The sequence below is a fragment of the Lemur catta genome, chromosome 2, assembly GCF_020740605.2.
Source record: "Lemur catta isolate mLemCat1 chromosome 2, mLemCat1.pri, whole genome shotgun sequence".
In the NCBI taxonomy this organism is placed as follows: domain Eukaryota; kingdom Metazoa; phylum Chordata; class Mammalia; order Primates; family Lemuridae; genus Lemur; species Lemur catta.
In genome coordinates, this window is record NC_059129.1 from 74,368,617 (window position 1) to 74,384,175 (window position 15,559).

The window sequence follows — 15,559 nt, forward strand, 5'->3', positions numbered from 1 at the left end:
GTGAAATGAGATGTGAAAGTCTTGTAAAATTTGCTATAGAAATGGAAAGGGGTTATTACTTTGTTGAGAGATTCGTAAAACCTGATTATTAAATGTTGTTTGTGAACTAATCTTACTTTCCATGGCTTTGACTTGGAATTTTGTACTTTTATTACCATGCTTTGTTTTGGAGCTTTGCATGTGTAATGTGCGATGTAGTAAACCACAGTATCCCACAAGAGTTGCAATTTGTTATACTTTTCTGAGAGTAGATGACTATCAAGCACGTTCAGAAACCACATGCATTTTGGGGAATTCCTAGAGCATACTGTAGTGCCAAACAGCACTTTACAAAAATTACTTAATATGCTGTGTCTTATTTTGTTTCGTGTATATTTATTATGTTTGTACTTTCCTTCCCAAGAAATACATTGCTGCTAACAGTAGAAAGTGGAGTTCCTCTGGCAAAAGGCTTAAAGAAAAAAAAAAAAAATAGAAAATGGAGGGAAAAAAGGCATAAGCAGGCAGAAGTGGGGAAAAACCCCACAATCTTTGTGACAATAAAACTTTAGATTGCATTAATATAACCTAAAACAGCAGATGCTGGCCCCAGTGCCTGCATGCACAGCTGTTGAAAGGGTGTTCCATTGGTTAAGATTAAAATAAATCCTGTGTAATATAATTGCCCTATAGCAGAAGGAGGATGGGATTTAAGTTCAGGAATCATAGCTTAAAGCATAGTAACTGTCTGGTTTTCTCAAAGGATTTTGCAATTTCACAGACCAGAACTGTAGAAAGACAGAGAGGCCAGGTCTAGGGCACAAGAGCTCCTTCCAATAATATTGGTATGAAACTATACTGGTCTGATCTATCATCAGCTGGACATCTGGCTACTGTAATTCTCTTAAGTCTTAAGTATATGAAATACTAACTCCAACATCTGATATTTGCCTTTACTACTAATATTATGGCATTCCCTTTGCATGTAGATATAGCATATATATTGAAAGCTTTGCTAGAGATTATTTTTAAAAGTATATCCCTTTTTAGTAAAGCACAATTTTAAAGACTTAGTCATAAAGTCTCTGGGCAGATTTGATATGCTTGGCAAAAATAGAAGGTTCTGCATTTTTATGGGTTTTAAAGTAGAACCAATTTTTTTTTGAACATAACCTCAAGATTTTACCGTCTTCATAATAAAACAAAAGATGCTTAGAACTAGATCACTTGGCCTTTTCTCTTCTTATTTCTTCCCAGTTCAGAGTGCTTGCATCTCTTAATAGCCAGCGTTCTCTTAGATCTGCGGTTGGGCTTGACACACTGAAGCCTCAGCACAATCCTTGTAGTTTTAGCTTTTTTCCAGAAAATCAGCTTCGTCTGCCCGCCATAGCCACTCTGCTTCTTGTCATAATGCCGATTTCCCTAGGCATGCAGAGAATCCTTGCCCTCCTTGAACTGTGTCACTTGTGGGGTTGGTGCTTGCCACATTTCTTATAAAAAGTCCCACGGGTTTTAGGGACATTCTCACCATGTTTGCGTGAGCATTATTGGCAACGAAAAAAAGGAGAACCAACTTTTAAAGTGCACTTGCATTCTGATATTTGTAAATGTAGTATCTTAAATTACTTTTAAGATTTTCATGACTTTTTACTGTAAAATGTGAATATTTTAAGGCTGCATTAAAACAAATGTCTTTAATATCTGATTTACTCGTTGTTTTTACTTTGAGACACTAATATAGCCGGCCATGAGAAGTAAATAAAATCATAACTGATGCTTAATATAAAGACTATCTTTTGTACAATATATGGTAGGAAAATTTCTTTTATTCTCTTTACAAGCCAATCCAACTTCAAATGAGAGGGTGGTTTTATTTAATTAGAAATGTTTTTAAAGTTTAAGTACTAATATATATATATATATTTTTTTTTTTTTTTTTGAGACAGTCTCGCTTTGTTGCCCGGGCTAGAGTAAGTGCCGTGGCGTCAGCCTAGCTCACAGCAACCTCAGACTCCTGGGCTTAAGCGATCCTACTGCCTCAGCCTCCCGAGTAGCTGGGACTACAGGCACGCGCCACCATGCCCGGCTAATTTTTTCTATATAGATTTTTAGCTGTCCAAATCATTTCTTTCTATTTTCGGTAGAGACGGGGTCTCACTCTTGCTCAGGCTGGTCTCGAACTCCTGACCGCGAGCGATCCACCTGCCTCGGCCTCCCAGAGTGCCAGGATTACAGGCGTGAGCCACCGCGCCTGGCCTAAGTACTAATATATTTTTAATAGAACCTATCATCTTAAATTTCTCAATTTTATTTTGAAAATTTGTCTTTTTTAATTTTAGTAACTTGCATTATTCATGAAGTATACGAAGATAAATACTATTGTGTTATTTCATTTTCCTTAAAGCAATGAAACTTTCAGAGAGGGTGAAATGGCTTTAAATAGCCCAGATTAGAATAAGGAATCCTTATTTATCGTCCAGCAAGGATCTTTTTGAACATGCCTTCCTTGTGTACCCTGGGCAGAGAGCTCTCTTCTACTTGGAGAGTTTGCATTTCTATATACTTAAAATAGACTTAGCATAATTGAAAGTCAACGTGCCCAACGCAGGCTGATTGATATTTTGGTGATCAAAGGCCCTCAATATTGTTGACTGCTGGACTCTTGTCCTGCTGCCGGACAGTCTCCAACTGTGGGAACTGCACTCTCCTCCAGCTCAGCCCTCAGGCCAAGGACTAGGAGTCCAGAATCTCTCTGGGTAAATAATTCATTCCTATATAAGAGATATGGAATTCACTTATCAGGGAACCATTGTATTTATCACCAATTCAGGGAACCCTTTCCAGTAACTATGGACCCAAGAAGTTGAAGGCAATCGACCAGCAGAGATGCAGGAGGTTCTGTTACCTGCTGGTGTCCGCTCTGCTGCAGGAAGCAGGTTATAACCCCTTCCAGGTCTGGCACAGAGAGAGAAAATTTCAAAAAGTTTGCTTAAAATCCACAACCTTTTCTCCAGTCTCCTTCTCATTACGGGTCCCCACTGTTAACAGTGGGGCACAAGGTCTGTACTGACACCTCAGGACTCTGCAGCGCCACCCAGAGGCATGTAGTGAGGCCCTGCGCTTACATTGTCATCTCTGATTTTCTTGTACGGGGATTAGCACTGAGACTTTGAGGATCCCAAATTACCTAATTTTACATGTGAAGGGGTGGGATTTCTACGGGGGGAAAGTTGAAAAAGCAAATTAGTTAAGGTAACCCAAAGGAGCAGAAAGACAGTAACATCTCCCCTTGAGCTCCCTGAAGGAGGATGGAATAGGGGATGGAGTAAAATGCTTTTGGGCACATGGGTGTTAATTCTAATTCTCTGACTATGTGGCCTCCTTGTGGTTAATAGGCCTGTTTAGCTTCCGGCCTCTGCATCGTTAATTTGACATCAGTCTTCAATCTACCATCTGTTCTGAGGCCTCTGTGCCTCTAAAAATGATCAAACTATATCCAAATCATAAAGAGCAGTTCCATCAACTATCATATTTTAAAACATGAAATATTTATAATTCTATGCCATTTATCAGCTTATGAAATGCTGGTTCCCGGCATATATATTTTCTTGCTTGGAGCATTAAGGAATCTGATTAAAAGAATCTGAGGACTAAAGTATCACTTGAGAAAATAAAATGTAAGAGTGGAGGTTCCAAGCTAGACTCTGAGTTCCGCTAAGGCATGGTCTTTGGTTCATGTTGTATCCCAAGTACCTAGGGCAACCTGCTACCTAGAAGGTGCTCAATAAATATTTATTTATCAAAGAGAAGCAAAAATTGATACCAGAGGTCATTTGAAGTTGACATACTGAATATTTTCCTCGTATTTTATTATAAAAATTTCAAATATATGCAAAACTTGAAAAATTTCATAGTAAACACTCCTATACACACCATTTAGGGCCTATCATTAACACTTTACTAGACTTGCGCTACCATACATTTTTCCATCTACCCACCTTTCTACCTAATCATTAATTCATCTTATTTTTAAATGTATTTCCAAGTAAATTGCAGACATCAGTACTCTTCTTCCTAAATACTTCCTGCTGATCATTTTATTGGTGATGATGTTTTATTATATTTTCTTTATATTCTTAACCATACTGATGGCTTTATGGTGGCTGCTCTTACTGGAAAATTCCCTCTGAGATATCTGTAGACAATACTTATTTGCAAAAATGAGTTAGAATGTAGTTTCAGGACCTCAGTTTTAATATGGAAACCAACTAAAAGTCAGGCATACTGGTTATCTATTGCTGAGTGACCATCAAACTTGGGCTTAAAACAACAACTTTGAATTTTATTAAAAAATATTTTTTAAAATAAATTATTTTAAAATAGTTTTAATTTTAATTTTAAAAGAAATTTTTATTAAAAATTTAATTTTTTTTTTTTTTTTTGAGACAGAGTCTCGCTTTGTTGCCTGGGCTAGAGTGAGTGCCGTGGCATCAGCCTAGCTCACAGTAACCTCAAACTCCTAGGCCTCAGCGATCCTACTGCTTCGGCCTCCCGGGTAGCTGGGACTACAGGCATGTGCCACCATGCCCGGCTAATTTTTGCTATATATATTTTTTAGTTGGCCAGATAATTTCTTTCTATTTTTTTTTCTTTTTTTAGGGTCTCGCTCTTGCTCAGGCTGGTCTTGAACTCCTGATCTTGAGCGATCCACCCGCCTCGGCCTCCCAGAGTGCTAGGATTACAGGTGTGAGCCACTGCGCCCGGCCCTAAAAATTTAATTAAACTTTTATTACTTCTCATAATTTTTGTGGGTAAAGAATTTGGGAACAACATAGTTGGGCATTTCTGATTTGGGGTCTCATGAGGTTGCAATCCAGGTGTTATCTAGGGCTGCAGATATCTGAAGGCTTCCCCAGGGCTGGGGATCCTCTGTGAGGCAGAGAACCCACTTGGCTGGCAAGTTGGTTGTGGTGGCTGGTGGGAGGCCTCAGACCCTCCCCACGCGGGCCTCTCCACAGCCTTCTCTAGTGTCCTCACCACGCCATGGCTGGCTTACCCCAGAGTGAGTAATCCAAGAGATAAAGAGAACCAGGCAGAAGCTATACTTTTTATATGCAGTCTCATTTGTAGGCTTTAGAAGTAAGTCACTAAATATGGGGAATTAGGCTCTGAAGGGGGGAAGGTCAGAGTTTTTCCATACATTTTAAAATCACCACATCAAGGTTCTTATTAGAGTAGTATAGCCCATGTTGGCTTTGAATCTCATCTAGTGACTAGGATTAACTTTCTTAACTCCTCTAAGCCCCAGTTTCCTTGTTCGTGAAGTGGTTTTAGTGAGAGCATCCACCTGAAGGCTTGTTGAGGTCAAATGCTATAGTGCATGTAAACCGCTTGGTACGGTGTGAGTGGAAAACAAGCACAGACTCAAAGTGCTCTTTCCTGTTCTCTTACTCATCACAACAGTCAACACAGCAGACTTCTGTTACCAAATGTAGGGGGGGTTTTCCCCACCAGCAAGCAGCAGTCAGTTCTACGGTGGATACCAGCTGGGTGTCCCCCAGTTCGATTCTGACACTATCCATCTGGAGATGGCATCAGATCCCACAGGCTGAGGGCTCAGTCCCCAATACTGTCCCCCCCTTTCCCACCTGTTGCAAGTCTGGGCCCCTAGAACTTCTGACTGACTGGCTTCAAGTTGAGGTTCCTGCAACCTCCTCTTTGGGTTTGATTAATTTGCTAGAGTGGCTCCAGAACTCAGGAAAACACATTTATTCATTTATTATAAAGGATATGACAAAGGATACAGATGAAGAGATGCATAGGGCAGGGTGTGGGGGAAGGGGCATGGAGCTTCCACGCCCTCCCCAGGTGCGCCACCCTCTGGGAACCTCCAGGTAGGCAGCTATCTGGAAGCGCCCTGAACCCTGTATTTTGTGCCTTTTATGGAGACTTCATTGGTTGTCCCTGTTTAAGGCATGGATGACTGTGTCGAAATGGGATTGGACAAAAAAGGTGTGATCTAATGTCAAGGCCTGTCTATGCAGAATCTTCTTGGCGTCTGTTGTGCAGTATTCCTTCCTCCAGGGTATGAGGCAGGACCCTATCTGGAAGAGGGTCTTATGATCCACAGTCAGATTAGAGTCCTGCCTTGGGCAGGTGAAAGGAGGTCAGGAGAAGGTCAGAGAGAGAGAGAGAGAGATTCTATTTCCTGAGGCCTGCTTCTGAGGCCTAAAGCATCCTGACATTATAACAAAAGACTGTAACAAGGGCTATAGGAGTTATGACTCAGGAAAGTTGGATGAAAACTATCTATCTGTCTATCTGTAATCTCATAATATCTCATAAGGTCTGCTAATGCTGGAAGGTAGCATTTCTGTTACTAATAGTAGTAGTAGAAGTAGCAGCACCACCGTTCTCACCAAGACTACGATACACGATGAGCAAGAGGCAGGAAGAGAAGGCATCTCAGGAAAGAGCTTGAGTGAATATAGCAAGAAAACAAATCTGTTCAAATGGGTCTTTCACCAGTTTGCTGCTTCAAATAGGGTGAGCATAGAAAAGAGTGCTGAGGTTTGTTAGATATTCTGACCCACAGTAACTGTCAGTGAGGACGAATTTGCACGTGGAATAGGAAATGACAAGGTGACTGCCCTTGCGAGACAGCTGTGAGGTGAGCATCCCCCACCCAGGAGCCCTGCGCTGGAGAGCAAACTACAGGATGTTAAAAGAGTGAAAACAAATTTTGGTGCCCAGGAGGGGCAAATTTTTCAACATTGCAATTACTTTTGATAATACTATGTATTTAAATTTTCATTCTAACTTGTAATTAAAACATTTTTGAGGTATAATAATGAGACCTTGATATGTGATTTTTTTCCCCCTAGCTACCTCTGAACAGTGCAGATGGGATCTATGAGCTACATGTAACTGGACGTGCCCAGGATAAGATTTTATTCTCTAATAGTACGCGCTTATCATTTGAGACCAAGAGAATGTCTGTCTTCATTCAAACAGACAAGGCCCTGTACAAGCCAAAGCAGGAAGTGAAATTTCGCATTGTTACACTCTTCTCCGATTTCAAGCCTTACAAAGCCTCTTTAAACATTCTCATTAAGGTAAGTGCCAGACAGACAAGAAGCAAGGAGTTCAAGCCGTCTTCCTAAAGCTCTCTGGGAAGTTCTGCTCATGTTATTGGCACTGGAATATCCTACAATTTGCCTAAGAAAAGCTTCCCTCTCAACGTGGGACTCCTCTGTCTAGGAAAGGTGGTGTTATAGCACTGAGTTAAGAGCTCAAGCTCCCAAGTCGGCCTGCTTGAATTGCAGTCCTGGCTTCTTTATTGATTTATCCATTCATTAAACATTTATTGAACTTCTGTGTTCCAGGCACTAACATAGGGCAGTGAACAGAACAGATTAAGTCCCTACTCACACTGAATTTGTTTTTCAGCAGATAGTGAAGAGACAGACAATAAACACACACACACACACACATACACACATATATGTAAAGGGACAGGTATGTATGTATTTGTGTATGTGTGGGAGAGTTTGTATTTGCTACTTGCTATGTAGGGTTTTCAGGGAAGACATACGTGTGCAGAGACCTAAAGGAAATGAGCCCAAACAGGGAGGAGCACGTGGAAAGGCCCTGAGGTGGGAGCTTGTTTGGTGCGTTGGAGGAACAGCAAGCTGGTGGTGTGCTGGAGCCGAGGGAGTGAGGGGACAAGTATTAGGAGATGAGATCATCTGGGGTTGGGGTTGGGCTTATACAGGGTCTTCTTGGCCATGATATGGACTTTGGATTTTACAGTGAGTGAAATGAGAATTCAGTGGAGAATTCTGAGAAGAGGCATGATGTGGTCTGACTTAGTATCTTAAAAGGAACACTATCAGCTCTAAGAAGAATAGATGCTCGCTGTGTGATCTTGGGGAAATTAATTAATCTCCCTGAGTCTCAGTTTTCTTATGTGTAAAATATGTAATAATAATAATACCTCACAAAGTTTTGTGAGGATTAAGTGAGATAGATGATTCAAGTAAACCATTTAGAACTGTGTGTGGCACATAGTACAGTCTCACTAAACATGAGTTATTATTATTATTATTATTAAAGGAACCTCTTTTGACAGGTAGTTGTTTGGCCGCTGCTGCTTGGACACTCAGTGATCTGGAGGCAGCATAGTTAGCAGACCCAGTACTTTCCTGTGAGAATCAAGTGGAAGACAGCTGCGATCCTGCTGGGCCTAGTTTTCTATACTTAGGATGAGGAGAATTCTAGACTTTTGATCATTACGTGGGAATAGAGTGACCAACTTATCCCTGTTTGCCTTGGATGATCCTGATTTTAAAACAGAGTCCCTGGTCCTGGGAACCCCCTCAGTCCCAGGACATTGGCCACCCCAAATATTCTAATGAATAACATAGTGTGGAAGGTAAATTCAGGCCTTTTAGTTCAGTACCTTCCTACTCTTCTTAGTTTCCTTGCTGTTATAAATCTAAACAGCAACAACTACAACAATAAAAACCTACCAACCAAACACGTATACATATAATTTCAAGCCAGGACATATTTGCAGCAAATACCACATTGGTTGGCATGGTGCTTAATGCATATTTCTTGAACTAGTATTATTTCAGAGTTTGCAGCTCTGTGAATTTCTGCTTTTGCTGTGCACTGGAATGTCTATAAAGCAGACCGACACAGTGAATGGCATTTCTAAATTCATGTGACTCGCTGAGCAGGGTTGAACTGACTCCATTTATACCATCCTTCATCATTTATCCACATATATGGAAAACTTACTATATGCCAGAAACTATGTGTAAAATAGATGATTTAGAAATAAATGTCTGCCTATCTCTGTTTACATTCAATCCTTCTCTCTACCTCAAACAAATAAAAGTTAGCACTGGATAAACTGCCTGTTCTAGGCATTATCCCAGAACTAACCCTGTTGATTCCGGACAACTAGTCCGTGCATTTTTATTGTTCTGCTTCTCTATTCTGGTCTAGTATCTGCCTTTGAAACCTTTGATTTTGTAGATTCTCTGGGCTCTTCTGTCCCGTTTTGGACTTAGCATGTGACATTTGGCTTTCCTGGAAGGGCTCAGAGAGGCCTTCCTCTTGTTAGCTCTGGTACCTAGGGACTCTTGGCCAGGGCAAAGGAGTAGACTAAAATTCCACCTGGAATCCAAAGTGTTTGGGGGCAGTGAGTGAGGGTCATCTATGTACCCTGTCTGTGTCTGGGAGATAATACTCCCATGTGCACTCAGGGCTGGCTTCCTTCCTCCTTGTAAGTCACGGAGGCCAGATCCGAGCACTGATGTGAATGTCCACACCGTTGTACTCCTCCGGCTGAAAACAGTCATTTGGGCCAGCGCTCACTAGACTGTGATGTTTTCTGCATCTTTCAGTGTGGAATAATTGGTTTCTCGACAAAACTTCCTAGAAAGAAGTGGGACTTGGTGAAACTGGAGCCCCTGACTGGAACAAAGTTGTACTCGCTGGCACTGCACCACCTGCAGGCCGATGTGGAGAAGTGCACATGGTAGCTAAATTTTGGGGGCCGGTCTTGCCCAGCCAAGAATGGTTGTAGGATGTAACTAAGGTATTGACTGTCACAGCATATTCAGGGATGTTCAGTTTTTTTGGGGTATTATTCATTTTGCCTGTCCCAATAACGGACCTTCTCAGGAAGGAAATGGGCTTCAGAGGCCTTTTAGCAGTGGGAAAAACATGTGCTACCTCCACCCTAATTCTGGCCTCCTCCAGCCAGTTTGGTATAGCATTATGGAAATAATACCTCTGAGACTGTCATGGCAGCTGGCATGGCTGGCTTCTAGCCTGACCTCTCCTTTAAGAAGTTGTTGCTCCTGGTACAAGTGAACGGCCTTGTATGGAAACAAGTGTTACTGGCTTGGGAGTACATCCTGCGACTGTGCCCTGACACCCTGGCCTGGAGCAGTGGTGGCAAACTAAACCTCAGCCCTGGCCAGGTGAGGGGGCTACAGTTGAGTGATTTGACTTCTCTGATTCTACATGCCAGACCGACATGTCCTTCTCGTATAATCCAGGACTCCAGAAGTAGTCCTTGTAGACACATTCTCCAGCCAGGGAATTGACTGCTTGAGACAGTCTGGCATAGGCAGCAGGCACTGTGCTGTGCTGAGGCATCTGACAGAGCTCTGGAGCCACTGGGAGGTCACGCAAAGAGCCACCATTCCAGCTTGTCTGGTACCCAGCATTTCTGGCTGAGACGGGGCACTGCTCACACTGTACATGGGAACGTCCCAGCAGGATGTGACTGTGTGCAAACGCTGGGCTTGCCTGTGATGTCACCCTGCGTGACCTGTTCAAATCTTGACGTGCTCTGTAGACTTCCAGTGTTTTTACATCCTCTATGTCCTCCTTGTTGGTAACAGTTAGACCTAGGCCCAACATGGGCCTGGAAAACCAGAGGGATTATCTCATTTACTCCCAACTCTCCAGGTCCCCCAAGTTCGAAGTCATCAACAAGGTCAGCTCGGACTTCCTGTGTTTGAAGGGCCATGACACTACCTGGGAGAAGTGTACACCCTCACCACAATCATACATCAGCAGGATATGGACATTCCTTTTTCCTAGACTTTAGATAACATCAAGAATTATCATTATTTTAGAAATCTTTGTCAGTCTGACAGAAGAAAAATGGTATTACATTGTTTTCATTTGTATTTCCTTAATTACTGTGCAGCATATATTTATCAGCCATTTGTATTTCTTCCTTTGTTCCTGAGCCTTTAAACTCCATCGCCCTCCCATGCATCACGTTGTGGCAGGTGCAGTAGAACCAGCCGCTGATCACAGTGCCTGTCCCACGCGTCTGCCAAGGGTAGAGTGACCTGCTTGTTCTCGACTTGCTTTTGGTCTCTGGTTTTAACAATTAGTTTCTGATTTATTAGACTGCTTCCTATTCAGTTCTCAGCACTCTGCTTACCCCCAACTTTCATATCCCTCCCTTGGGAGAGAGGTTTCTGCTGGGCAACTAATGCTGGGCCAATTCACTACCTCTAGTCAAAGCTTAGAGAATAAGAACAAGGGAAAATATTCTATCCTGCTCTCAGTTCGGTCTAGTTGGGAATAAAAAATATATATTTTTGCAAAATAAAAGATGTAAAATAAACGTATTTTACTCCTTTTAACCGTATTATGTGCTCAAGAGGGGTAAACACCATGTGTACCAGGGGCTCTCCAGGAAGTGGTCACCTCTGTCTGTTGGGGGCATGTATAGAAGGCAGGAAGCTGGACAGGAAAGGGGGGGAATTCCATGCAGCTATTAATATTGCAGGGGCCTAGATGCATGGACTGGGGGTGAACTGAAAATAAATCTGTATATTTGGAGGAAGATGAGCCTAGAAATGTAGATCGGGTCAGATTATTAAGGGCTTTGTAAACTATGCAAAGGAGTGTAGACTTTCTATAAGCAAATAAAAGCCATCATTACCTAGTGGTAAGGTTCATAGCCACTATGTATTCATTGCTTGCTCTATGTCAGGAACTGTGCCAAGCATTTCAGCCACTGTGACTCATTCTCAGATTTGTGTTTCAGATGTGTGACACTGTTGATGGTGGGGAAGTTGTATGGGAGGGGTCAAGACTGGAGGGGAGAGATTAGTTGCATTAGTTAGAAAATAGGACATGGTGGTTGGATGTAAGGTTGGCAGTGGGGAAGTTGTATGGGAGGGGGCAAGACTGGAGGGGAGAGATTAGTTGCATTAGTTAGAAAATAGGACATGGTGGTTGGATATAAGGTTGGCAGTGGGGAAGTTGTATGGGAGGGGGCAAGACTGGAGGGGAGAGATTAGTTGCATTAGTTAGAAAATAGGATGTGGTGGTTGGATGTGAGGATAGAAAAAAGGAGACAAATTAGAGAGATATTAATGAGCCAGAGTTGGCAGGGCTGGGAACGTGAGAGAGGAATCTGGGGTGGCTGCTGGCATGGCTTGGATGAATGTTGCATGAGAGGATCGTCGTTTGGGAGAGTATAGGAAGACTGAGTGTTTTTTGTATATTCCTCTGGGTAAACATCTCTCTGATACACTGTTGTAGAGTTAAAAGACAGACATGGGTTTGAATCCTGAATCCCATCACGTCTTGGTGCTGTAACGTTGGGCCGTGCCAGTCACTTACAGTTGAATGCTTACACCCCTCTTCAGGCATTAGTTTTCTCCACCATGAAGTGAGAGTAACCCTACTCTGAAGGAGCAGTGTAATTAGAGACAGGGCAGAATGCCTGGCACAGAGTGAGCCTTTAATAAACGGGGCCTGTCATCGCCACAGTGGAATTTCTTTTAGCACTGACACCGCGGCCGCCCCCGCAGGTTTGGTGACGTACATATTGTAGTGTTTCCTGTAGAAGGAAATATGGTGCCTGGATTTAAAAGGTGGAGCAGAATGAATCTGATCTCTGTAGAAATACAAGGAAAGAAGAAATTTTGATTTGTCTTCTTTAGTAATACAGAGCTAACATTTTCCAGAAACTATCTTTGTGCCATATTTTGGGGAAAGTTCTGGATGTGTCTGGGAGTGCTGCAGGGTATTAATATCATTCCTAACCAAATAGGATACACATGTATGTGGGCAGCCTTTACATGTATGGTTTTCATTTTAGGACCCCAAGTCAAATTTGATCCAACAGTGGTTGTCACAGCAGAGTGATCTTGGAGTCGTTTCCAAAACTTTTCAATTATCTTCCCATCCGATACTTGGTGACTGGTCCATTCAAGTTCAAGTGAATGTGAGTATAAATATATTTTTTGGGGGAATGTTAAAATGATTTTTAAGGTCAGTTGGGGAAATATCTCCAAAGTCATTTATTCAATGAATAGAAAGAAAATAATAATAATATGAGCATCTAGACAATTTAAGTGGTTTATTTTTAATTTACTATGTTTATCAATGGATTAGCCTTCATTATAATAGAGTTTAATTGTTGTCGCTTTCTGTGATATGTGTGGAGATTAAAACATTTTGGCATTTTAGTATATAACTGATTAAATAAATGTTTACTTATTTATTGCATGTATTGAGCATTTTAAAACTAAGTAAGGAACATTAGAAAAATAAGCTGTTATTTGGTAAATTTGGCAAATACTTTGTAAATGACTCCTGATAAGCCATTGGACTAACCTACTTTTAATCTTTGTTTAAGAAATGGCCACATCGCTTCTGTTCCTCAATCTCCCCAGCTCCTCCACCTCTTCCTATATTTGCTGCCAACTTGTACAGCTCTGAGACCTAACAGGGCAGGGGTGTTAAGATGTGTCCCATCTGTCTGTGCCTCAGGTTTTCTCCTGTGCACCATTATGTGATCCTTAAAAATTTATTGAATATTTTCCTGTTTTCCTTTGGGATTAAAAAAAAAATATATATATATATATATAAACTAATGAATAAAAGCTTTAAAAATGTTATATTAGAACAGAGATTTTTTTTTTTTTTTTTTGAGACAGAGTCTCACTTTGTTGCCCGGGCTAGAGTGCTGTGGCGTCAGCCTAGCTCACAGCAACCTCAAACTCCTGGGCGCAAGCGATCCTCCTGCCTCAGCCTCCTGAGTAGCTGGGTCTACAGGCATGTGCCACCATGCCCGGCTAATTTTTTCTATATATTTTTAGTTGTCCAGATAATTTCTTTCTATTCACTCTTGCTCAGGATAGTCTCAAACTCTTGAGCTCAAATGAGCCTCCCGCCTCAGCCTCCCAGAATGCTAGGATTATAGGCGTGAGCCACCATGGCTGGCCTTAGAACAGAGCTTTTTATTATTGACATTTTGGACAAATATTCTTTTCTTGTGGGCTCTGTCCTGTGCATTGTAGGACGTTTAACAGCATCTCTGGCCTCTGCTCACTAGATGTAAGTAGCAGTTCTCCCTTCCCCCCAAGTTGTGACAATCAAAAGTGTCTTCAGACATTGCTGAATGTCCTCTGGGTGGAAATACCCTCCCCCTGCTCTGTGGAGAGCCACTGTATTAGAAGGAATAACATGCTTTAGCATAAGACCTGAGGTGAGGTAAAAGTACCCAGTACTTAATGTGTGCACTGCTTTTTACTTGCATTGCCACAACAGTCCTGAAAAACAGGTCTTATTAAACTCAATTTCTAGGTGAGGAAGCTGAAGCTTGGAGAAGTTTAGCACCTGCCAAGGGGTGTGGAGCTGGAAAACAAAAGAAACAAGATTTGAACTCAGGTCTCTGATGGCAAAGCCCAGACTTCCCACCTGACCCCAGGACCCCATGAACCCCAGCATCCTGGTAGAAATACCTGAGTCTGGGGCCTGGTTAGAAGATGTAAGACATAGCAAACCCTTATTCAGTTTCAAAGCAGTATCTTTGAGATTAGTTTAGACAAAAAATGATAAATTATTAGGTTAGACATGAAATTGCCATTTTTGTAGGTCAAAAGTGCCAAATATGAGCAGTTTTATATGGTTAAACCTAATGGACAACCTTCCTTCAGACAAACATGTGCTATGGATAAGAGGTGCCTCGGCAGACAAATGGAAATATATGACTATTTCACATCTGAGAATTGTGATTCCTGCCAGGCATGGTGGCTCATGCCCGTAATCCCGGCACTTTGGAGGCAGAGGTGGAAGAATCGCTTGAAGCCAGGAGTTTGAGAACAACCTTGGCGACATAGTGAGACCCCCATCTCTACGAAAAATAAAGAAAAATGAGCTGGCCCTGGTGGCATACCTCAGTAGTCCTAGGGAGGCTGAGGCAGGAGGATCACTTGAGACCAGGGATTCGAGGTTCCAGTAAGCTATGATCCAACCACTGCACTCCTGCCTTGGCCTCCCAAAGTGTTGGGATTATAGGCATGAGCCACTGCACGTGGCCATGACATGGTTTTAGAGAATATTGGAGGCAATATTATAAAAGAGGTTCATATTTTTAGAGAAAAAGGTAATGCGTAAACATTAAAATCATGTTGTAGGATTTTCAGCTCGGGTTTTTGCTTACTTTTCTTACTTATAACGCTGTGCAATGATACCTGTAAGAGTCTAAATGTTAGAAAAGTACCGAGTGTAGAAAAGACATGGGGACAACGTTTCATGGTGGGGGAGGCACTAGTCTTCAAGGGTGTCTCGCAATGTAAACACTGGGCCATCACACTGTTTGATTTTACCGGCTATTTTCTGTAGTGCCATGTAATTATAATGCATTTTAGGAAGGTTGCACATCGCTATTGGCCAGGCACAGTATGAGATATTTTCTAGTGTTCCCATATTTATTCTGCATACTGTGTAATTCTGTGAGGTGGGCATGACCATGCCCATTTTATGAGGAGAAGCCAGAGCCTGGTAGCATTGAGTAACTTTCCAAGTACACTCAGCTGGCAGGCAGGAGTTTGCCCTCCCATTCTGTCTTTAGTTTACTTTAAATCAAATAGCAGCTTTCTATTCACTGTGTTGCTTTAAGATTCTAAAATTATCTGGATTAGAGCAATAAACTTAGTAATATTAATAAATCTACAAATATATAATGAGCATGCCCTATGAACCCAGCTCTTTCTCTAAACTGAGGGATTAAAAATTTAAC

The 15,559-nt window shown here is 41.8% G+C and overlaps 1 protein-coding gene and 1 pseudogene across 1 annotated transcript in view; one reads left to right on the top strand and one right to left on the bottom strand.

The window, feature by feature from the left end:
- CD109 (CD109 molecule) overlaps positions 1–15,559 on the top strand; it is a 120,492-nt gene that overhangs the window by 19,731 nt on the left and 85,202 nt on the right. Inside the window, exons 4-5 of the mRNA XM_045543897.1 lie at positions 6,864–7,094; positions 12,632–12,757. Coding sequence (XP_045399853.1) covers positions 6,864–7,094; positions 12,632–12,757 — 357 coding nt within the window. The remainder of the gene's footprint in view (positions 1–6,863; positions 7,095–12,631; positions 12,758–15,559) is intronic.
- On the bottom strand, positions 1,198–3,961 carry LOC123633487 (annotated as a pseudogene).